This window comes from Larus michahellis, chromosome 9 (assembly GCF_964199755.1).
Source record: "Larus michahellis chromosome 9, bLarMic1.1, whole genome shotgun sequence".
Lineage (NCBI taxonomy): Eukaryota > Metazoa > Chordata > Aves > Charadriiformes > Laridae > Larus > Larus michahellis.
The window spans coordinates 48,003,588-48,028,509 of NC_133904.1; the positions used below are offsets into that span (position 1 = coordinate 48,003,588).

Here is a 24,922-nt window from a genome sequence, read left to right on the forward strand (position 1 = left end):
CACAGGAAATGCGTTTGTCCTTCCCCGTTCACCTAGTGGCGATAAAATAGAAAGTCCATGAATTATGAGTGAGGGTCTCACGTTTCATGGAGAGCTGTTCTCTAGAGCCGCCCGGTGGGCGTGCGATGGGGCAGTGGCGCCTTGTCCTCCTGCAGGAGCTGAGCTGGCAGCAGCGGCGCTGGTCACCGGCAGGAATCAGCCCTGGGGAATGTTACAAGATGAAAATCTCTGCATCGGTGCAAACTGTCAGAAAGTCATTTGGATGAGAATGCTATTTGAATTTTGAATCTGAGAAATTCCGCATGAAAAAATGGCCTTTGAACAAAGGAAAAACAAAACTGCAAATTCAAATCCAGATACTCTTCAGCCTTCCCAAGTTTTATGTGTGACCCCTGTTGTTGTGGTACCAGATGATGCATAAAACCAGAAGGGATTGTCTGAATATGGTTAAGTCTCAGAGGAGCAGCTGGTTTCATAAGGGCTCTGCCACTTTGGCAACTAAATCCCAGGGCACTGAACGGCAAGAAAACTTTAGTCAAAAATGCTGAGCATCTTATAGCAGGAGGTACACAGTCTGGTGTGAACCCTGTCCTGATCCAGACCCAGCAGGGCACCAACTCTGCCGAGGGAACAAATTAGCTAACATTTAGCCCTGGTAACAAATACGGAGTGCCAGCCTCTCCTGTGCAGCAACATGTGCGTGGGGTGCATCCAGCAAAGCAAGTGACTCAGTGCCCTGAGAGCAGATGGAAGAGTGTGCGAGGTGGCCACCGTGATGGGAAGCAACATGCAGGGAGTGAGGACATGGTGCCCCAGGCAGGGAGGGAGGAGAGCATGAAAGCAAAAACCTCTCCTAGATTTGAAGAGTTGCACCAGGAACTGATCAAAACCAGAGAGCGCCCTGGGAGAGCCCACAGCAGAGACAGACAAAGGGACAGCCATGGTGGGCGGTTTGAAGACTCGGCTTGGAAGGCCATCACAAGTCAACAGAGAAAAGGTTAAAGAAAAAAGTCATTGCCCTGTTGGTGTTGCTTTCCTCTGTAAAAACAATGCTTTTAAAAGTGCTTCTTCCCCTCTGATAACAAAGGGAAACGTTACACAAGGATTTCCATTCTTATCTAGGGAGCTACTAGACAGGGTGGCCTTTCCCCTGGCATGGCAGGCTGCCTCCCCTGGCTCCTCCTCTTTCAGAATTAAAAAGATTTTTAGAAAAGCAGATATAATGCAGTGTATCTTCCATATTTATTTGTCTTGGTGCTCTTTTTTTCAACACGGTGGCACCACAAAACCACCCATTTCCTCTAAAAGGACCACTGGGTCCCAGTCACTGCATGACTTGGGCACCGTTTCCATGTGATGAGCAGCCGAGAGCTGCAAACTTATCTCAGCAAGTCATTAGTACTGGAATACATTCTCCGCTCGTGCTCAAGGGCCCCACGGCAGCTTTGTACCAGAAACTGAAATATACATCACGACAAGCATCCCAAGGCACTGCTGTCGCCATACCCTCAGACCTCAGAGCATGGCAGGGACTAGGACATGACATCTGCGTTCTCTGTACCACAACCTGTTGGCAGCAGCCAAGCAGTGTGCAGGTGTCACACCCTGAGCCTCTCCGCAGCCCTCCTTGGGCACTCCAAGGAAGCGAACAGAGACCATCTGTTGTTATCTGCTAACAGCACCCCTGTGTATTTTAATGCTGATGATATCGTTTTGAAGGTCGCTCGTGCTGAGATGTGTGCCCTGAGTGGGAAGGTTCAGTTCAAAACTCTCTCCTTTGGACTCATCAGTATTTCTGAACCTCACAAGCTGCGCAGCTTGTCCTGTATCAGTGACAGACTTTTAAGCTAAGCCTTGACCAATACTCCACAGGGATATGTAACCAGAGATTTGCCATCGCGTCCTTGCTGGTGGAAGCTATCACTGAGGAGTGTGTTTGGCCCATTAATAACTTCTCTCCAGGTCACTCCATGAAAAACTGGTTGAATTCACTTTCTAGAAGACAGCTGGTGGTGTGCAGCATGCCTTCGGGCAGCCGTTTTTCTTCAACGTTAGTCTGGGCATGAATTTTGGGTTGTGAACTAGAAGCTTTGGGATTAATTTATAACTTCAGGCTGAACTTCCAGCGGATGCCAAATGTTTGCTCTAGGCTGTCTTGGTCCTGGAGAAAGGGAGAGCCTGTAGGAAGAAGGTCAGGTCCTGGTGCACCAGGAGGGGTTTGTGAGAGGTCCCTGATGGGCACTTTAGAGGTGTTTTGGGGCCATCTGCAAGGAAACCTTTCCTTGCAGCCTTCCAAAGAGATACGTGTGCTCTTGGGCAGGAGCTGGCTCCTGTCCCACTGTACATGAGGCTTTTCAATCAAATGGAAGAGGGATCTTCTCTCACATCAGGGAAACCCTGATATGCTCAACTCTCCGTAAATTACTGCAAGTTGCTTTCAGTTTAAAATAAAAGGAAATTGGCCAATGCCTATATTGGCATACCTGATGTTTATTTTATGTTGCTTTAGCACAGATGCAAATAGCAGTTCATAGACTTATGGAGTAAAATATAATGGTCCAGGGCAAAGTGGAGAGAAACAAGAAATGCTGGAGAGAGAGATTCCTGTGCTAGGTCAAATAGTCAAACGTTAAAGAAAGATCCTTTTCCTATCATTTCTGGGTTAGGTGGACTGCGAGCAGGGGAGGACATCAGAATCACAGCGCACAGCAGAGAGAAAGTTTATATATTCTCTATAAGCTGATGAGACTTGGCCAGCCTAATCCCTGCACATTGAGCTCATTTGGAGAAAAAAAAAACCACAACCCCCCCATACACCTCAAATGTGAAAATAATGTCCTGAGACAAAAGAGGATGAAAGGATGTAATGGAAAATAAGCCTGCCAAGTTTAAACCTAACAAACCAGGCTCCTCTCCATGAGGAGGGAGGATCCCAAGGTACAGACCTTCCCCAAATAAGACAGTCACTGGCGGGATGCTGCTGTCTTCCACATTTCCTCACAAGCTGAGACTGTTTGCTCCTTCTCAGTACATGGTCATAACTGCTTTAAGGCAGACTCTGCTGAACCAAGGCAGCAAGTTTCACCCGGAAATATAGTCTATTTCCCAAATGAAACACAGGCTCCATTTTATTTTTACATTTATGTATTGGCAATGCATTTAGGCCTTGATACCTGTATCAGAATCTTGCCTCTTTACTACTTTTTTACACCTAGCATCCTACTTTTGTTAGGAACACAAGCATTTTCTTTGAGTCTCTGGCAGAAGAAACCTTAAGAAAATCTTTTGTGGATAGAAAAAGGCTTCAGAAAAAAAAAAGCACAACCCTAGGGCATTAAATATGTACTTTTCTCCCCTCAGAAACCATTTTTCAAACAGAAAAACAAACAAATTAGTACAAAAATAGCCTCCATGAGTCACAAAAAAAATTATCAAAATTATCAGACAAGGGCACTACCAACACAGCTGTTAGCATATTCCCTGGAACATCCATTGTGGAGAACCTTTCAGAGCACGAACAATCAAAACCAGAACAGCCAGCCTTGAACGATGCTTTGTAAAAAGCTTAATTGCAATCAGATTGACGCGATGCCAAAGTACTATCAACAATGGGCTGGTAGAGAGCAGGAGTTAAGTGGTGGTGCGACACGAATAATACCGCTTTGATTTGCATAACACTGTCCAACTGTAAGTTTGTGCAACAGAAAAGCACATGGCTTGGCGAGATTAGCTCCGTTAATGCGCTTTACTAACACAGCCCCTAGGAGAGAAGTACAGCGCAAAGGTTTGGACCTTGGCGTGCGGCACAGCCCTGCGCAATGGCACACACCTCACTGCGGAGCCGGGCATTAGTCATGCCCCAAACAGTCGTCTTCTGGGTTAAAATACTCAAAAGGGTCTTCCACTGAGAAGGCAGGGGGGAACCGCAGGCTGTACCAACTCCTAGGTACCTGCGATGGCTTGGATGCTAAAGAAAATTGGAAATATTTACTTTTTCATCCATTCTAGCGTATTTCTTTCATCAACAAGCTCTCTGATAACAGCTATGCTGTTGTATGTTGTGATGCTGCAAGAGGCTCCCAAGAGAGTGAAGCTACAGAGCGCGATGAATTTTACTAATTTAGCTCTGTTTCCGTGGAGGTTGGCGCAGCGCTGAAGGCAGGGGGAGTCCGACGGGGCTGTAAATTGTTCGGCAACACTCTGAGGTCTGTGGCACAGCCAAAATCCTGCAAGCCCCCAAAACTCCCTGCATGTCAAGTGGGAACCAGAACGTGCCAGTGGGGAGCTCACTCTCCCAAGCTGTTCTGAGGGAAGCAGCTGCCCTCTAGAGGGAGCGGGACCCGGGTTAATTGAGATTTCTTATGAAAATGCAGAAAACAGGCTTCCTCCTGGGGACAGGGACAGCCAAGGCAACAGCTTCGTGTTGTTGTGAAATGCAGGGCTGTGATGGGCAGCGTGTCCCATCTTCTTCTCTACCACCCATCCACAGGGAGAGGACCTGCACAGAAAGCTTGCGGCCTCCTCGTTTGCAAGAACTCCTCTAAATCTCTGTATCAAAAAATGCATCTTAAGGATGTTATTAGTAATAGCAACACAATGTTCACTAGGCATTGGGACTCGTGTATCACTGTACTGAAGGATTTCTTTCCAGCATATGAACACTATGGTTTTGTCTAGTTTTCTATTATTCAGCCCATGTGGGCTTTTACCACTTCCCTCGGGAGTCTCCACCGAAGCCTAATACTCTGCATTGTTAGAAAACGTTTCCTGATATTCAGCTGCTTCTTCCTTCTATTCATGCACAGCAGAATTGCAAGCTCCTTCCCAGTTGCGCCTTCGATTGTTTTAGGTGCTCCAGGCTCCTTTCAAACTCTGCTTTTTTGCCATCGGAACACAGACTATATTCACTGGCTTCTCATGTCCTTTGCTTTTGTTTTGTTGAAACTCAATATCTCTCCACTGCCGTGCTCCAAGATGCTGTCCTTGCCACTGCATGGGGAAGTCAGCCAGTGGCGGCCAGCATTGTCTGTTGTTCTCTGCTTGCTTCGTTAACTTCTCTGCAGTGGCTCTTCCTGCCATGGTAGCTCTTCATCCTTCCCAATTCACTGGGTGAAACTTCACTTTCCTCCAGTAAAACGCCAGCACTTACTGATGCTGTTACAGTCTGGCTACAGCCGCCCCACAGTCTCAGCCCGGGGAAGCTGTGCTATATGAAACGCGGGTGCGGTACCTCCTGCTGACCCCGGCAGCCGCTGCAGGTCCAGTCCCACCAGTCAAACAGGGCTATCCCCGTGAAAAAAACAGGCTCCACCACGCCTAGAATAGGAGCCATTGGCTGGCTATCACTGAGATTCAGCAAAAGAATAAACCAACTCTATTTCACCCACTTTTCGTTAAAATCCACTCAGCTCCCCACCATGGGAAGACAAAGGCAGCCGTTTCAGCTTCCCCTTGGACACGTTCAAACGTCATCCTCCGCTGCAACAGGAGCGACGTCGCTTAGCTCTGAAATCAGGCTCCTCATCAGCTGGTGCCGGCGGCAGCTCACGCAGGCAGCCCAGCAGCTTTGCTGGAAAACACCTGCTCCGTTTTCCAGGGGATAAGATTTCGGCATAACTGGTGCCTCTTGTCAAAACAATGGTATACATTACCGCCTGTTTATTAAAGCGGGGACTCTGAAGCATGCAGAACTGAAAAGCAGTCCCTTTGAACTGGGTGAAAAGAATCGGCGAACTCAGATCCCACACCAAATTAGGACAGAGTGAGTTTCTGAACTCCTCCTGGAGGAGAGAATAATCGGGTATTTTTTTCTTGCCTGAAGTAATTCCTGGATGCAGTTTCTGAAGAGACACATTATGGGCTGGATTTGGTCTTGTAAAATGGGAAATTGCTCCACATTATGGGGAAAATGACTAATGAGTGGGGAGTCTGCAAAACGAATCCCTTCTCCGTTGACAGGAAAAATTAAAAGACTCTGAAACTACTGAGACACACTTGGAAGAGCTCAATTAAATTACCGCAAACCATGGAAAGCAAAGGGAAAGGTGTGCCTCAAGGCACAGGGAGGGGACACTGTCCAAAAGACTGACATTGTTCTAGGTGATTGATGATGCTACATAGCAAAGAAAAGCAAAGTTTTAGGAATAAACGCACGATTTGGAGGAATATTCAGGTTCAGGCACTTGGTGCCACCAGAGGTTTCTATTTGCCTGACCTAGCAAACAGTATGAACTTTTGTTTTACTTTTTACACAATGAAATACATTTCAACAGCTCATAATCTAATGCTTTGCTTCGAGTTAAGCGCACTTAATAAAGGCAGGCTCTCAGGACTCATGAGAATGAAAATAGTTGCTATTGGATGGGTCTGAACATCGGAGAAACAAACCACAGGTTAATCGGTTAATCCCGTCCTTCCCCGGATGGATCGTATTTGTGTTTTAGCAGACAGTGTTCACTAGAAAACTGTCAGCCCTGAGTTCAACGGCGACTTTCTGGACACTCAGTCACTCCACTGGCAGGAGTCGCATTTTTCCCCACCCCCAAAAAGCTTCGATTTGACCAAACATTTGGAGAAGAAATATCCTGTCATTTATTAGCAAAAAGTCATGTTGGATTGGAAAGTAATGGAACTTTAAGTGCTGGTAAATTAACAAACCAGGGTTTTCAAATGAAGGCTTCTTAAAATTATAATGGCACTGATTCAAACGGGCACTTGTTTGGGTTTTTTTTGTTTGTTTGTTTCTTTCCATCTCTCTACAGCTTTTAAAATTATTAGAAAAGGTCTTTCTAAATGCATATTTAAAAAAAAAAAACAAACACGATGAGGCTTTGCATTTCCATTTGATTCCAAAGGGATTTTTTATGGCGTTGTTCTAACAAAGTTTTCTAAAACTCTTCAAAAAGGATTTCAAATGGAAACACTGACAAACCATTAAGCGTTAGTAAACACTGCAGCATTAGTGAGCTCCTGAAGGGTTCTGCTACATCTGCTCAGGAATTTTCCTTCAAAATCTTTTCCAGCAGAGACTGTGGTTTCTGTAAAGTGACTTTTTCTTTTTTTTTCTTTTCCAGGAAAATACCGGTATTACCAATTTTTTCCCTTCGCTTTCCTGGGGAACATCTAAATGAAATACTCTGTTCTAATGGAATTGAACCTGTTGGTTTAATCATCCAAATGTTTCCCTTGGGGTCACCCTTCTTCCACTGGAGCTGCTGTACTGTGGGAGCTGTAGTCTGAATGCCGGTGCTTTAAAAGCCCGAGACCTTCGGAAGCTGTCTGCCTGCCTCATGGGATGAGCAAATGATACAGGACATCATAAGGATGTACTGCAGACAGCCAAAATTTCTAAATACGAGCGAGTTTATAAGCTCAAAGGGTAGGTATTTTGGCAACACGGGGTTACCCGCTTGCCTGAGCTGGGTCCTCAGCCACCCTGGTGCCGTGAAGCCACCCCTGGATGGTCCATTTTGACCCCTGCAGCTTAGGGGCAGCTTCTTCACAGACTCTTGTCTATGGAGGGAGGGCTCCACAGGGCCTCAGAACATTTGATACCCGCTTCCGTACCAGGGATATTGCCGTGCAATATTCAGCTACCGAATGACAAATTAAGTCTGCTGTTGTAGGAAAGCAAAGGAAGGAAACAAGCCTTGCCAATGAATGGAGAAGGAAAGGGAAAAGCTAATGTCTCTATCATATATATTCTAGTGGCCTTTAAAATGCAACTTTGATTTGGGTTCTGCTCTTTGGCTCCTTTTGAGTGCTCATAAGTGCCCTGAAGTAGGAATCCTGGCACAATAAAGCATCAATTGACTGAAAATCGTCCGTATGTTTGACAACAGAAGAATTAAGCATTAATCATCCGGAAATACAATACGCTAGTCTTCTGGGCAAAGTTTTTCCTAAAATTCAGATATTCCTGCCTGGCTGAAATAAATGGAAATTTCATGTGCCAATCCATAAGCCACCAGGCCGCTGACACAATAGACAACCAAAAACACAAAAGAAGTATCATATCAGTGGGGTTTCTATGCATAAGCAGAAAATCTGAGTACTGTAAACAGGGGGTAAAACTTTTGCTTAAACATGTTATGCCTTCTCAGCAGCCGTGGTTTCCAATAAGATAATAGTCCAGTTTCCCTTGTTTTCCAAAATAACTAGAGATTATTGATGTGCTGCCAATGTTTTAACAAGGAGAGCTCGCTAAATCCCACCCTGTCCCAAGTCTAAGATGAGCACCATGGGATCAGGGTGGGGACAGCAAATGAGTTGTGCCGAGAGGAGAGATGAAGAGCCGAGGAGTCTATTCATTGTTTTTCCATTTTAAAGAAAACACTTGCCTGTAACTGTAACCAAGAAAAGAGGCAGCCACCTCCTTTTTTCATGTTTGGCAAATAAACCTATGTTAAGGGTACTTTGCTGGAAATGTTTGTACTTTATTTATTTAAAAAAATATACAGAGTACATTGATAGCACGGCATTTGGCCTATTTCAACTGCTGTGGAAAAGGGTAAAGGCCTATGTGTATTGCTTTCTGAAATGTACCTTGGAAGGGAGCAGGAATATATTGCTCTGGGCACATTTTCTTCCTCGTTAATACCAAAACATATTTATGTCCTGTAGGGGAAAAAGTTGCAATTTTTTTTTTAATGATCCCTAGAGGCCGGAGAGTAGCAACATGGGTCAACCTAGAGATGCTACTTTTCCAGCTTCTGGTTTTGGCTATAGCTAGCTAAAAAAGATGCTCCCTTTTAAAGAAAAACCCCAGAGTAACAGGTGACAGAATAACCTGCTCACTAGAGATGCTTTTGAATTCAACGGCAACCATGGATGGATAGGAAGTTGGAATCACTACAATGGTTTAGAAGGATGGACTCCATAAAGGGCAAAAATACCATCCCCAGTCTCCTGTTAGGTTAGGGGTAACATTATAAGGAAGAGTTCTGTGAGCCCTTGAAGTTCACAACAGCTGAAGACTTTTGTTAGGAGTGTTTAATTAAACCAGTAACTCCAGAGAGAAAGCAAACATCCCAGATAGGTACAGCTGCCTGGTTAAATTCCAACGGCATCAAAGTTGGCACAGTTACCACATTCTGGCTAAAGAGTGTAAGCAGCACAGAAGTTTTGTTTTGTTTTAAGATTTATGCTGTATTTAATCTTCAAGCAGTAATCAGTCTCCCCTCTAATGGGTTTGCCCAGCGACTGGTAGTTTTGAAGGCTAAGACACAAGATGTTAAATCTGTGAAGGGTTTTAGCTGCTCATTCTAATCTGTATCAGTACATCCAGCTTCAAACCATCCAAACCACACTTCTTTCCCAAAAAAGGGCGATTTCAAATGCAGACATGTTGTTTAATCGGTCCCCACTGAGAGCACTCACACTCGCATAAGAATGGGCCCCAGGGTGTGAAAAGCAGTTGCATTATAGCCCAGAGATCAGGATTTCCATGCAGCCAGCCTGAAAATGCCCACAAGCCATGAAGGGCCAAAGCCGATTTCTGTGTGCAAGTTTACTGGTGATACTGGTACATCTTGAGCCTTCTGCCAGCCCCCATACTCACTCCCACATTTGTACATGAGTAATGATAGTGGCCAGTGTCTTTGGCCATCCCTTCACAATTTACCCAGACTGACTGTCATCGTTACCAGCTAAAAAAAGGGAAAAATGGACCTTTGACCATTAGGGGCAGGAAACAGCTGCACCCTCACCATTTTCAATCCAAACCCACCCGTGTGTTTTTATATATTTTATTAAACCGTGAGCCCTCAGAGGACGAGGTTGTGCAGACTGGTGTTAGGCTGTTACATGAGATATTCAGGAAGTTATTTGCATCGACTGGATAAAAGCCTGTGGCAGCTGGGCGTGCTGCAGAAGCGAGTCAGAGACCGCTGCATCAGCCACCAGCCCAAGGAATAACATTAGTTCCAGCTTCACAATGAGTTGTTTACTGGCCTTGGCTGCCTGTGGGAACAGCCAAAAAGAGCGGAGGAAAAGGAGAGACAAACACAATGCGAGCAAGACACGTTAGGTGGGAGGCTGGGCTTTAAAGGCAGACCCAGGATTTCAAACCTATGGAACTGGAGAGGGCTGAAAAAAGAAATAAAAGGGCACCGGCTGCTCTACGGCATAAACAGGCTGAGGCTAATAAGCTGTCTGCTGCATTACTCCTGCTGCCAGAAGATCCTCTTCCCTAGCTGATGGGCTGATATAAAAGGTAAGAGATAAAAATAAAAAGCTTTTAGCTAGTGGCTCTGCCGGAAGGGAGATTCACTGCAAGGCGGCAGCAGCTCTCAGGGGGAGCTACACAGGCAAAAGCAGCCGTACTTCCCTGGAGTATTTTTAATTACATCCCTAAACATTTGAAAGCCTACAGGTTTTCCAGCAGGAACCCAGGGCTTCCAGAGCAAACTGCTGGGGGACAAGAGTCCAGACTGTTCTAGTCAGCTCCTTCGAGAAGATTAAAAAAAACCCCAAACAAACCCCAACCTAAAAAAACCCAATCCCTTTCTAAATCCGTTTAGAAAGATACTTTATTTTTACGGCCAGCTTTGCTTTGGAGCTTCTCAGTCTGACCCAATGCTTTCCCGCTTCCCAGCTCCCCCCTCTCCTCCTCACTTTTTTTAATTGGCAGGAAAAACAATTACAGCCGTGCAAAGCAAAATCCGAGATTTAAAGAGCTTTTCCCCCGCTCGTTACCATCCCCGGCGAGGAGGCGCGGGCAGGCTCTCGCGGGCTGCGTCCGCCGGCCAATCGCTCAGGAAATCCGCGTTGCCCATTGTCGGGCCGTCCTTAAGCCGCTAATTGTGAGCGGGGAGCTGCGGGGGCCGAGGCAGCGCCGGGGAAGGGAATACAGCCCCGCGAGAGGGACCCAGCGGAGAGCCGGGCGCGGGGCGGGCTCAGGCGCTAAGAACACATCCCTACCCAATGGAAAGCGTTTCCTATCGAGACCCCCAAGAGTTCCCCCTGCCCACAGACCCTGCCCAGACGGTGGGCCCATTCTTGTGTCCCGTTTCCCAAGACATGATGGCTGCAGCGTTCAGCAGTTCTGTTTCCTCTCCGAACAAAGGAAAGCAGACAACTGCCAGGCGCGTTAGGTTTTAAAGATGAATGGGTAAACTTTTAAAAAGTCGAGGGCGCAGATCTTCCGCGTGGGACTAACCGGGCTTGCGTTCCACGCACACAAAAAGGATAAATGTGGGCTGTCAGGGAGGAATCGGGCTGAAATCTGCCGAGCCGAGGGCATGATCTCAGCCCCGGCCGCTCTGCCGTGGTAAGTTTCTATTTTCCTCACTTTCTAACTCAGCAGAAAAGCATCCAGATTTAATGTCAGCTCTGAAAAAAATAAAAGGATTGTAGGGTTTCCTGAAATCTGAAGGCTCAGATAAATCTGTGGGATAAAACTGGCCGGGGATGGGCTCGAGTTGTACGTTTCAATGGAGATCAGCAATGTTTTTTCTGTGCAGGCAGATCTCATTCCTCTTACTTGCGCTATGCTATGGTTGGGATGGGAGAGGCAAATGTTTCTGTTTAAAGTGAGAAAGATGATCTCCAAGTTTTTGGAAAGTAATTACTAGATGAGCAACTCCTCCAAACTGTTGCAGTGGAAATCGTTATAATTCACATCGTAATTCTTATTGTGTCACTGCAGATGACAAGTTAAGGACTTTTCTATCCCTGTTCTTAGTTTCAGATTTGTGAAAAATAGCCCTTGGTTAGGGCTTTTTTTTTTTTTTGTACTTGAAGTCCGTATCATAAAGACACTTTAATATAAGCTTAAGAAAGGGTTGTATATAAATGTGGCATAAACTTAGACTTTCAGCTTACAATGATACGTGCTTTCAGCTTCATGTAATGTGAGATCTGGTTCCTACAAACTGTATTAATAATTAGGAAATAAGTTATATTTTTTGTACTGCAAACCTTAAAAATTTTATTTATCACTTCGGCTTTCATTTATGGCTAAAATCTACTCCTTCTAAACTCGGTGTCAAAATTCCATGAGAAAAATTCAAACACAGCTCCGAGCAGATAGAAAAACTGGTGTCAGCAGTGAAATGAATGATGAACAACATACTTAATCCAAAGATGCAGCTGTTTGGAAGAAATAGGATTTAACACAATATAAGTCCACTGCAGAAGAATTTGCAAGAGAAGTTTTGGGTTTTTAATGCCACTCCTTAATCTTTGTTTCAGAGAAGACAATTGTGTATTTTTAAATTGCTCCCCCATATGAACAGAACAGTAAAACCCAGAGGATGGGAAGTGCAAAGTTCACAGGTCGGTGATATTTCCCCCTTGTAGCACTTTTCCATCTTCTTTCCCTTACTAGCATTCTGAAAGCTAAAATAAAACAGGAAGGAAACTAACCTTGGTACTTCAGGGGGTTCAAAGCCTCTGAATTTTAAAAGAAAGTCCAGAAAAACATGGGAAGGAGGAAGGGAGGGGGAGACTGAGCATACGTTTCATTTTAATCCTTTGAGACTAAAAATGAGGCTCCTCCTTAACTGGGGTTAGGTCAATTGATAAAGATCAGTGTCTTTCAAATTCTGAGGTTAGAAGCTCAGCTCGTACTCAGACAGACAAACACAACTAATGCCCGAACGTAACTACCCATTCACTTTCATTCAGAGTATTGTAATGAGACACAAAAAAAACGCGTGAACCTGCGCCTCCCAGATTTCTGAGAAGCAGCAATGGAACCAGTCACTGTGCCTGAGCGCTTCGGCTTGTTCCAGGGAGAGGATGCGCTCCCAGCTGTAAGATGGTTGCCCTCCTCCAGCCTGTGGAGACCTTATGGCTGGAGCACAAGGGCAGGGATTAAGGCAGTTTTACGCGAACCTTGGGTCAGATCCTGGGAAAAGGGTGCTCTGTAGGAGAGTATGTTACTTCTGCAACAGAGGGTGAGAGAAGATTGCTCCCTGGGGAGACCAGTACATGGCAAAACAATTGGGGACTCCGTTGCCATGGTACTGCCTTGGCGCTAAAAGCATGTCCGCTTGCAGCCGTACGTGTTTATACCAATGTTTGTGATGCATCTGCGCAGGCTGCAGCTAACTCTGGCTAAGGCATGTTTGAGTATCAGGGCTCTATGTACCGACAGCTGAGTGTTGCTGGCCAGGTGTACGCAGATGACGTGGTGGTCCCAGCCTGATGGCTCGCACAGTGCTCCAGGACCACAAGTGAGACACCAGCGAGCCATCCCATCCGCAGGCTGGGGTGGATAAGGAGGGCCCTGGAGCACACATCCAGCCTTAATAGGTCTTTCCAGGTCAAGCGTGCGTGCAGAGACTCACTCTGCTCCTTCACACATTGCTCCTCCTCCGTAAATAAGGATCCGATTTAGTCTCAGGGAAGGGGAGCCACCACGTTTCACAAAAGGCAAATTCTCTCCTTGAAAAGAGGAGCTCTTTATTCATGAGAACAGACAGTGGCTCTGCAAGACTTCCTTCTAATGCACCGTCTTCTCAGTTCAGTCCCATAAGAGGGGGTAAAGATCCACACCGCTTTGGAGCCAAACTAGCCTTAGCTGACCCTAGCTGCAAGGAAAGTTTTCTGAATTATTTGTAATGGTTTGGGTTTGTTTTGTAGAAAAAGGAAAGTCTCTTTATCCTGGCAAGTGAAATTGAGGGACATTCATCACGCCCTAAGCCCCAAGACAAAGGTGCACGCTAGCAACAGAGTGGATAGTTTTCTCTGCACATAACACGATCTCATATTTTGAGTACCTATTATGGCTCTAAGTAGGCATCCACAACAAAAGCTCTTACTTTCATCTAATAATATTCCCATTTTAATTTCTTGAACCTGCAGATAACCCACTGTCTTCCACCCCAGCATGCATTTGCTTTTACACGGTAAATGGAAAATACCATATTTAGCAGTAAAAGCAGCATCCTTATACAATGCCAAAATATCATTCCCCTTTTCTCATGTCATTATTAGAGATCTGATTTCTAAGAAACTTCACTACAGAAACATCACTCGCTGGCTGAGATTTGATATTTTTGCCTGGCAAAGTAATTTCTTATTTAACACATCAGTGCAAGTCTACCCTCTATAGTTCTTAGGGAAAAATGGCGTGGCTGTGTGCTGTGCTTCCTCAGGCTTTCATTATATACCACGGAATATTTTTGAAGACCTTAATGTTTTTCCCCAGAAGGGAAGCGAGGGAGATGACATGAAAACCCCACTCATGCCTCCAAATTTCTTGCTGAGAAGCACACACTAAGGAGAACAGGGAGCCCAGCAGCTCCGGGAGGGGACCACACATCTCCAGCGCTCAGAGGCCAGACCGCTGGAGCAAAAGAAACTAAAGCTGATGATACCCACTCAGTCCATACTGCAGTCAGAAGAGAGTTCTCAAACCTTCCCCTTCTCCGCCCAGAATAAAGCGATCTGAGAGAACAAAGCCCTGTTTTATCAACTCCCTCCAGTAAATAAATGCAGGGCACAGATCCTTCAAGGTCCTGAGCACTGGAGCAGAGGATGGGTTGCCTTCTGCCCCGCTGAAGGACTGTGCTCAACACCCGTAAGGAAACCAGCCGCACCTCCTTTATGCTGCGGTGCTGGCGACTGGATGGAAGCTTGTTGGTGCTGATGTATGCAAGGAAAAAAACCCCAAAACCAACAACTATAAGTTTTGGATAAACAGAGGTGAAAATTCAGCTCTCCTGCTTCAGCAAAGGGACTGCAGAGGAACCAGCCTGGAGCCACGGCCCTGGGCGAGAGCAGTCAAAGGTGGCTCGGGTGAAAGGAGGGCTTCATGTGGCTGCAGGCGCCTTGCGAGGAGCCGAGTAAAGGCAACAAGGAGCCAAAAAAGCCAAGCAATCACCAAGGAACCACTGGAAATTGTGTCAGAGAAAGCAAAGAAAGGAAGCTTTTTGGGCAGGACGCTAACTGGAAAGCGTTTTGGAACTGTAAGCAAATAAACCGAGTCCTGTTGTTGGATTCCCCAGTGGTTCAGGGAAACAGGACTCTCTTATTTTTTATTTTTTTCCTTAGCCACGCTTTGTAAATAAACAGGGCTACATCAAAGACACAGCTACCTCCATCACCAGCTTCTACTCCTGAGTGAAAACAACCTGTAAATCTTCAAGTATTGGGTCAAACACTGTAACTCTGCTTTTCATCAGTTCATCAGTTTTTTCCTTGCATCTAAATCTTCTCTTATCGGGATCTGTACTGAACCTAGCAATGCTATTATAAAGCCATCTCCTCTTAGTGAGAGACCCGAGGGTCAAAAAAAGCAGCATTCCTACAGTCCTCCATCATCAGATTGAGGTTCCTTTGCAAGCAAAGTGTCCCTCTTACAAGAGTAAAATAATACAAACTTTGCTGGGAAGTTTGGGGCGAATTCCATCATTTCTGGACTTTGGACCAGACCTTCTGAGAGCAGCAGTGGATGGGGAAGGCCAAAGCGCGTTAAGGGTTAAAGGGGTGATGTAAATGGAGAGAGACATTCTCAGTGAAAACAAAAAGAGAGTCATGCCCTGAGGATCAGTGTCTGAATGTGGGGTAAGTCAGTTCACTATTCTCTTCAGAAGGAAACATTTTAATTAGCTCAATACAAAACAGATACAGCACAGAGAAGTCACCACGAGCAGGAAATGCTTTGTAAATCTCAAAGGACAGTTAGGAGACAACGGCAGTGCTGACCAATTAAAAAAAAAAAAAAGGTAAAGAAAAAAGGAGAGCTCCTTTAGGATTAGGTCCGATAGGCTCAGGTTTCCACTTCCCAGCTCCATCTTGGAGAAGAATTAAACTGGGGTCCTTCTACAATACGTTCACTAACTTCCAGGCAACGGAAAGTAGCCGTTGAACTTGGAGGGTCTGTGAGGTTCCTGGAGAGCCAAAGCCACCCCAGGCAGGGGGTAAGGAGTGGCCGGTGCTCTCCCACCTCGTCCCCACAGGTCCCCAGGATCACTCTTGGTGGCTGAGCAACGGGAAATGCCCCACTGGCTCCCATGTTTTGTTTTTCTTCTATCAAAGAGGATTTGAAAAGCAGACAGTGAAACCTGAAATGATCACGAGTAAATCAGGATTTCACCTTCTCACCAGGTGCAGGAGGCGTTATTGCACCCACAGCAAATACTGGGGAATGAAGGTAGGGATGGTATTGAAGACCCTTGCACAATAAGTGTCAAAGCCATGAATAAGAGCCTTCCTGCCTTGTCTTTTATGCTAATCATCGGAAAACGTCCCCCTTTTGCCCAGCATACCGCTAGGCTTTCACTCTGATAAAATGCAGGGAAGAATGGCTCTTTGAAGCTACAGAAACCTTTGCTGGACTTCAAAGTCACACTTCTGTCTACTTCTTTCCTACTGTTCTCAAATACATCACTTAGGATTAGTAAATGAAAGAGATTAAAGCATTTCTACTTTCTGTCGCTTCATATCGTCAATAGTGCTTTGTTTACAGGCAGCTGCTTTGTTTCCCACTGTCTAATCCCACCCTTTCTCCTGCTCCTGTGGCTCCAGGGAAGAAATGTAGGTGAAGGTTACTGTGAAACTACAGGAAGCTTTAGGGAGGATGGAGAGCTCACAGCAACTTGGCAAGATGGTCGCTTTAAAAGCCAACCCCAAACTTGGTGTTCCAAGCCATTCCCCATCCCCAGCCATTTCCCTGCAGCAGCAGCCGGGTCCAGCAATGCCCACTGTCACAGGTACAGCTTTCCATGAACCCTCCTTGCTGGCACTGGGAAAACGGAGCCAGCATCACTGTGCAACACAGTTACTGCCCCGTCAGCCTCAAAAAAGGGAAAAAACAGCAACCAGATTCCCCCAGACTGGAGGTTTGTTCTTACAACTGCTTTCAGTTAATGCTCTCAAAGTTCTTTGCAACCAAAAATAACTAACGAAATATTTATTGAAAAGAGAAAGTCAGTGGAGATCCCGTGGCAGGCACTGAGGTACTTCAGGAGCGGCAAAGCAGCGGGGAGCTCAGTGGTGAGACGGTTTTGTTGCCTTTCCACCGCTGCTTTGCTTTCTTTGAATTCACATTTTGTGGTTTTCAAGTGAACATTCGCAAGTCTTTAGAAATGACAGTTTGGTGGCGTTATGATTGCTCGTTAGCATTACCATAGAATTATCAGAAATATTTACTTTTTCAGGTAGAAAAAGCTTCTTGTTTGTTTATTAAGCCTATAGTCAAACAGTTGCAGTGTATCTCACCTTACCTATAATACCCATGCAGGTCTGGCAGAACCCAAGTCCTATAGCCTTATGCAGAATTATCAGCTATGCAAAAATCTTCCAAAACACCAAACAACTCCCCCTCCACCCACAACCCAACAAAACCTTTTTTGAGCCTTCTGCATAATTAAAGCGGAATGAAGGAGGGAAATAAACCCCAAGAAACTGAAGAAATGATAGTTTGTGGTTGTAAAGCCATAAGCCTGGGCTCAGTGGTGGGAGTGAGTTACACATCATACAATCACTGTACCAACTGGGTGAGTAACAGGGAAGTGAAAACTCTCTAATGAATGTAGTTCTTGTCAAGAGAAGGCATAAAGCACATGCTGTGCCCAAGGAAAATACTTATTTATTTCCAAGGTCAGGGTCTGAGACCATGTCAAAACACAACAAGTGCTGCCATAACTTAAGGACATTTCTGTACAAACCACAGAGAACCCCCCCAAACCTAGTATTCCCACCTTTGGATCCATCAGTTTCTGGCTTCTGTACCCATAAAACCGTTGTGTCTCAAGATTTAGAGATAACCTGAGTACACGCAGTGATAATCTAGGAAGAGATCCTTCAGATTTGAAAGGTTTTCACATTTGGTCTGTACCAGACCTCACAAGAAATAGCTTTACGATGTTTAGTTAATTAAATGAACACACACACAGGATGTCCTACTTATTCAGACTGATAAAGTGACGTTTGTCTTGTATCTCGTATGAGAAAAAGAAAACATGAAGATGCAAAAACGTCTGTCCCAAACTTCACACTGTTTATTTTGACCTCAGTTTGAGAGACTTGTGGAGAATGAGACATGAATGAAGCAGAAAGAATGGGCTTCACGGCATTACAGAATCTGATTTTAAAGTGTGCTTTTTGCCTGCAGTAATTTTCTGTTCTAACAAATGGTGGGTCTGAATTAAGCTGCAAACTGGCTGTTTTCAGGATTTCTTGGGGTGCCAGGAGGAGGAAATAAAAGAATTGTAAACAGGATACTCATGCACCATAGGAAGTAATATGTAGAAGTTTTCCTTTATTTTCAGTACACGTAGGACACGGATATCTCTACAACAAAGGGCAAATGGGGGCAAACTGTCAGCCATTCTGCTGAACCCCACTTCACAGCTCTGAGAATAACAGAGTTATGTGACAGCTGCTGTAGGTTTGCTTGTACCATCCCTGCTGCGAGAGAGAATATACTCAATATTACCACATTAAACAGACTGTATATCCTGTTATGGTACCACTTCTGACAACAGCTAGATACATTCCTCCCCTCGTGTACTGCCCCCCATTTCAGATACAGGATTTAAAGTTTTGGCCTGCCTGAAAAACAGAACGGTAAAGTGGTTTTCTTTATATTTACTTAACTCAGCATTTAGAATGTACTGATAGGGTTTTTTCGCTAGCAAGGTAGTAACAGTGGTGAACACGAAGAGCATCCTGCTGCTGTAATCCTTAGTGAAAAGGAAAGAAAGTGAATTTTACATTCAGAATAAATCTGTAGACTCATGCTGCAGAATTTAAAGCACATGGCTGAGTTTCAAAGCAACTTGTCAGCTTGTTTAAACACCTCAGTGTTAGATAGGTAAACAACACAGGCCTTTATTTTAAAGACCGTTCGTTAGCTAGACAATTGCTGGCAGGCAATTCCCTTAGACTTATACACCAGAAAAACTGGTATTTGACCTTGTGGCTGTCTGATGCAGAGCAGGGAGAAAGGAATCAAGTGATTGAGCATCTTTTCTCCCGAGTAACGAGTATCTGGGTCAGGCTGCTGGCAACGACCGCTTATGTCAGTAGTAAAGGTAAGCATTTCAAAGCCACCTTTCAAACCTGCTTCGTCAGGCTGTGTTTTGAGGAATAGCCAAAATCCTGGACTGTGTGCACAGATTGAAAAGTGGGGTTTCCATCAACCTTCCAGGCACACGGCTACGTAAGGATTCAAAGGACACCCAATCCCCTTCAAACCTCCCCAGTCAGGACCCAGGCAGGACCAGGAGAGTGTGGCACACCTGGTTTTTACACAATGCAGAAGAAAAGGACCTACTTATGGAGGTTACATTTCAGTATAAACAAAAATTGGTCCCGATGGAGATAACATGCAGTCTCTTTCTTTACTGAAAGGGAGTTACAAGCCAAGAATTCAATGCGTGAGGCTGAGGGTTAAGCTAAGAGGCACAGCTATTCCTGTTGGAGCTCATGTGCGCTTTTGAATCCAACTAAGTTCTTGCTTAAAGGCATTTCAACTTGTAGGCGAGACCTTCGTTTATTTAGATTACCACGTATCCAAAGAAAGGGCACATTTGAGATTTTACTACTATCCTTTTCATAAGTTTAAATGTTTGGTATCTTTTTTAGGTCGTTTCACACTAAAGTTCATTTTGCCATGAATTTAGTAGGTAAAACAGAGACGAGTGCAAAAGCACAAAGGGATGCAAGGAACACTTTGCTCCCCTACACAGCCCGTCCCCTCCTTTGCCCGTCTGTCCCCAAAGCCCTGTGCAGTTTGCATAACGAAGTGTCTGCTTACATGTGCTCTAGAGAAAGCCCCAGGGTGGGCTCCGTCTCCTTTGTCATTGCCACACAACAACAGCAATCAGATAAGGGCATATCTACTTCTGGGTTGAACTTTTTGCTAATACAGGATATCATCACAAATGCGTAACTCAAAATGCAACTAAAACAAGGGAAAAATTTACTAAATTGGGTGAAGAGCGTGTACCAAGGCTGCATATGAAAATCACAGGGAATTACCATAGTTCAAGGAATCACGGGGAGTTCCGGTAGTTCAAGGCACGCACAGCAAACGCAGCCAGAACAGCAAAACCCGCGCAAAGCACCACTTCACTGCCCCAGTCCTGACACTGCCCCAGCCTGCAGAGAGCACGAACCCTCCCCGACAAGAGAGACCTAATCGTTCCAAGTCATCTTTTTGGATGTCAAAAGATGCGAGTCATTTGAAAGTCATCTTTCTGAAAAGTGAGATCTGGGGATCCTCCCTTCCTGCTGTTTTGCTTTACATCTAACTAATCTGTGAGGAGCAGAGGCGAGGTGCTGCCGGCTCCCTGGGTCACAGCGCTGGTTTTTGTAAAGCCTGTAGCTCTCCAGGCACTCCCTGCTGAGGGCAGAACTTGCACTTTCCATCTGGCAAAGCCACGGCTGCTACATCTTTTTCAGCACTTGACATTTTACCAGCTGACTCACTGACAGCCTGTGTGCAAGAACAATTGTCAGCGCGAGCTTTTCCAGTAGGAAAACATATGGAAAACATTTGATTTTCAAAAATCAGTTCGCATCCCAAATTGTCTTGAATCCATGCTTTCTTCCCTAGTTTATTTGTTTATATGTTGCCATTTCAACCTTTAACAAGCTTGCTCGGTTACATGTTTGCTGTTGAAACTACATTGTCAGAGGATCACTTTCTGGAAAGGATCCTGGTCTCCACAAGGGTTTAACCTCTTTAAATTACCCCACAGTTGTAGCTACTATGATGTTTTTTAGATTACAAGAAGATTACAAACTTTGTTTCTTTTTTGGTTTGCCGTATTTTACATGGCAAAGGTCCTTCTCTTTATTATCCATCTTTGCTCCACATTTCCAAGATACACCGACTGCCGTGCCCACATTCCAATTCACAAACCCTTCTCACTCCAATGAGGGAGACTTTCCAACTGCTTATTCTCACAGGCCTTAAAAATAGTACTTAGATTATAGAATCATAGAATTGTTAGGGTTGGAAGGGACCTTAAAGATCATCTAGTTCCAACCCCCCTGCCCTGGGCAGGGACACCTCCCACTAGATCAGGTTGCCCAGAGCCCCATCCAGCCTGGCCTTGAACACCTCCAGGGATGGGGCTTCCACCCCCTCTCTGGGCAACCTGGGCCAGTGTCTCACCACCCTCATGGTGAAGAACTTCTTCCTAGCGTCCAGTCTGAACCGACCCACCTCTAGTTTTAATCCATTCCCTCTAGTCCTACCATTACCTGACATCCTAAAAGGTCCCTCCCCAGTTTTCTTGTAGCCCCCTTAAGATACTGGTAGGCCACTATAAGGTCTCCTCGGAGCCTTCTTTTCTCCAGACTGAACAATCCCAACTCTCTCAGTCTGTCTAATTGCTAAAGAGCAATTAGAGAACATCAAGACAGTTCAGAAAGAGCAACAAACAGCATGCTCACTTCAACTCTACACTGCTCTAAAGCCTGACGAATTGGGCCAAAATCTTATGAGAACGTAGTTATGAGATATTCCATATTTCAGGTTCTGAACCTTGATAAAAGAGCAGAAATGAAATGAAGCTGTCAGTACAGCTTAAAGGAGTCCTTTTTGCAAAGTATTTTTGCAATATTTGTAAGAAAAGTCCTTTTGAAAGTTAATACTATTTTTTCAGAATTTTTTCAGGATAAAAAAATGCAAGATTTTCCAAAAGTGGCAAACATAACTTTAGAAAGTGTTTTAAAAAACATTTCTGAAATACAACATTTCCGTTTTTCACTTTGAAAAGCGTGTGTGAAGATGCTCCTATTTTCAAGTAGAAAAAAGGCAAAGTAGTACTTTGTTAATATAAAGTTTGAGCGTTTTAATAGTTTTGCATCAAAAAAGGTTGAAAACCCATAGAACTTTCATTTCTGCACAGTTAAAAGCAAACACTAAAACTTTCGATTTCTTTCTCCTCTCATCACAAGTTTAGGTGAACCTTTCAGACCCTTTGATTCTGTACCCGGGCAATATCGTGGGTCCATGATTTTATTTCTTCCCAAACACACTGGGCCAATTCCATCTCAAGTTTTAAAGACAAACTTTTCCAAGCGGAAAGTTGGAATTAGTGATCACTCACCTTCCAATAAGAGGACTAGGGAGCAATAGGGGATAGAAAGCAAAGGCTGAGCACAGTAACTGCTGTGTTCAACTTTGAAAAATCCTGATAATGGAGGAATTTATAAAGATTACCCTGAAATCTAATTGCTGGTCTTGTTTGCATGTTCATTCACTTGGAAAGGAAAGAGTATGTGTTCTCTTGCACAGCCACCTTAGGTGATAGGAGGTTCCAAGACTGATGGTGTCTATTTCTCTCTCCTTTAGGATGAAAGGATTTGTGATGGAGATGTGGTAGCAAGGTGTCAAGCAACTTTCCTGGAATGTGTTTCTTCAGGAAGAAAAGAGAGCACTGCCTTATTTTATGGATGTCACTGAAGTAGACTTTGAAATTCTTTGGAAGCACATCCCAAACTTGGCATGGGAAACCACAGCAACAATCATACCTGTTTGACAGATGATTCCTTTAAGTACAACTTGTATGGAGCCGTGTACAGCGTGGTCTTCATCCTTGGTTTGATTACTAACTGTGCCTCCCTTTTTGTTTTCTGCTTTCGGATGAAAATGCGAAGTGAAACAGCCATTTTCATGACAAACCTGGCCGTTTCAGATTTACTGTTTGTGTTCACTTTGCCTTTTAAAATTTTTTATAATTTCAATCGGCATTGGCCTTTTGGAGATAGCCTGTGCAAGATTTCTGGTACAGCATTTCTCACTAACATCTACGGGAGCATGCTGTTCCTCACCTGCATTAGCGTTGACCGTTTCCTTGCCATCGTCTATCCATTCCGATCTCGCACCATTAGGACCAGGAGAAATTCTGCCATAGTCTGTGCTGGCGTTTGGACACTGGTCCTCAGCGGTGGAATTTCAGCTTCATTGTTCTCCACAACCAACATTTCCAACACCAGCACAACCTGTTTTGAAGGTTTTTCCAAACGTATCTGGAAAACCTATCTGTCTAAGATCACTATATTTATTGAAGTGGTAGGATTCATAATTCCTTTGCTGCTCAACCTTACATGCTCCTCTTTAGTTCTCAGGACTCTCCGGAAACCTGCCACCTTGTCTCAAATCGGGACAAACAAAGAGAAAGTATTGAAAATGATCATTGTGCACGTGGCCATTTTTGTCGTGTGCTTTGTACCTTACAATTCCATACTCTTCTTGTATGCTCTTGTGCGGTCCCAAGCGATAGCAAATTGCTCCTTGGAGAGGTTTGCAAGGACAATGTACCCAATCACATTGTGCATTGCAACAATGAACTGCTGCTTTGACCCGTTCATCTATTACTTTACATCAGAATCCTTCCAGAAGTCTTTCAACATAAAAACCCAGATAAAAATGGATTCTCTTTTCAAGACTGAGACACCTCTAACAAAGACCGCACTACCAGCACCACAGGATGAAATAAGCGACCAGGCTATTACGAATGGAGGAGACCCAACATCTGAATCGCATTTCTAGTGAGATGTTTACACATGGAGTTATCCCCCATTAACATTTGATTAACACCATGTGTGAAACAGTTGTTTCAGAATATGTGGGTTGACACATGGTGTTAATGAAGAAAACTTGCTGGGGAATAACTACACAGGTAAACAAAATCCGCATACTGGGATGGTCCCATCCAATGCAACAGGCGAACATGAAATACAAAAATCCAGATGGATATCCCTTTGGAGATTATGAATGGGTGACAACATATGTGCTGATTAAGGAGGGAACAGTACAGCTTCTTTAATCAGAAGATGCCAACATTTGGCATTTTTTCTTCCCCAGCAGTTGACATGGGACCAGTTGGGAAATAGAAAGTCTAATTTTCTTAGAGATATCTGCCAATATTTCATGCCTTCTGGAGATGCATCATCATATGTTAACTCAATAACTTCACATAATATGTATGTTTGCTTAAAAAGGCATAATAAAAGCTTTTGGCTTTTCCTTATTTCACTGCAAGAGCACACCTCCTAGTTTCACTAGATACAGGCATGTTGAATTTATTGTATGGAGTGGTTGGAATGGTAAATAATTGTTTTGAAAGTAGGCAAAACAGTTGCTTGGTGATAGAAGAGAAAATAAGAGAAAAGAATAACTGATAATGCAGTTTTTAAATAAGAAGTTTCATTTTTGTCGGACTAAGCTGCCTTTTAATTTATTTTAAATGCCACCTCTAGGGAGAAGTAAAGAGCACATTACTGCTCTGTTGCACCTGGGCTTTTATGCCCCAGAGATTATGTGTGACTATTTCTGGGAAGGGCTAGACTATAAAGGCAGTTGAAAGAAGGTGCCTGAAAGCCCAGAGTCCTTGCGCGGCCAAATCTCTTACATGGAAATTGCGTGCAGCAGAAGGGCTGAAGAACCACAGAGTGCTGACCTTACTAAAGAGCTTGTTCGGATACAGACAGTTGGTGTCAGAGTATCCAATTAACAGAAGATCTTCTAAGTGATTGCTTGCTGGTTTTTGCTATACAGTCAACTAATTAAACTAGAGGGTCTCAAAGTAACTCCAAAAGAATAGTAAGTAAAACCAGTTAGCCACGCTTTTTTCTTAGTCAGTTACAGCTGTGTTTTCTTGGTTTTTCAATTAATTTATTACATATTCTGCATCCCCTTTTATAGATATAGATGATATAAATATGTGGAAAGTTAATTATCTGTACGTCATTGCATTTTACTCCAGCCATTGTTTCGTATTTGAAGCTATACTGACCTTTACAGGCTGATTCATTCTGAAGTGTTAGACATGTAAATGAGAAAAAAAAAAATAACCTGAAAAAGTACTGATCTAACAAGTCATAACTTCATAATCTACATTTTCCACAGTAGAGCATAAAGCTACTTCTAGGACTATGTTGCCAAAAAGAGACAGACAAAATATTAATTGAACAGATGTTTTCCACTCAACTATTTATCTTAAGTCTCTCG

The 24,922-nt window shown here is 44.2% G+C and overlaps 1 protein-coding gene across 2 annotated transcripts; it reads left to right on the forward strand.

Annotated features, from left to right (window-relative positions):
- Positions 1 to 9,866: 9,866 nt before the first annotated feature.
- On the forward strand, positions 9,867 to 24,132 carry LPAR4 (lysophosphatidic acid receptor 4). 2 transcript variants are annotated; one of them, XM_074601580.1, is made up of 2 exons: positions 9,867 to 10,213; positions 22,262 to 24,132. In XM_074601580.1, exon 2 carries the CDS (start codon positions 22,415 to 22,417, stop codon positions 23,459 to 23,461), a length of 1,047 nt encoding a protein of 348 aa, XP_074457681.1. In that variant the 5' UTR covers positions 9,867 to 10,213; positions 22,262 to 22,414; the 3' UTR covers positions 23,462 to 24,132. The 2 variants fall into 2 exon arrangements, with proteins under 2 accessions (XP_074457681.1, XP_074457682.1); XM_074601581.1 differs by lacking the exon at positions 9,867 to 10,213 and adding an exon at positions 10,834 to 11,269.
- The last annotated feature ends 790 nt before the right edge of the window (positions 24,133 to 24,922 follow it).

Bases quoted from the DNA above. Each gene is read 5' to 3' on its own strand.
- LPAR4 (XM_074601580.1), top strand. From the start codon at position 22,415: ATGGGAAACCACAGCAACAATCATACCTGTTTGACAGATGATTCCTTT.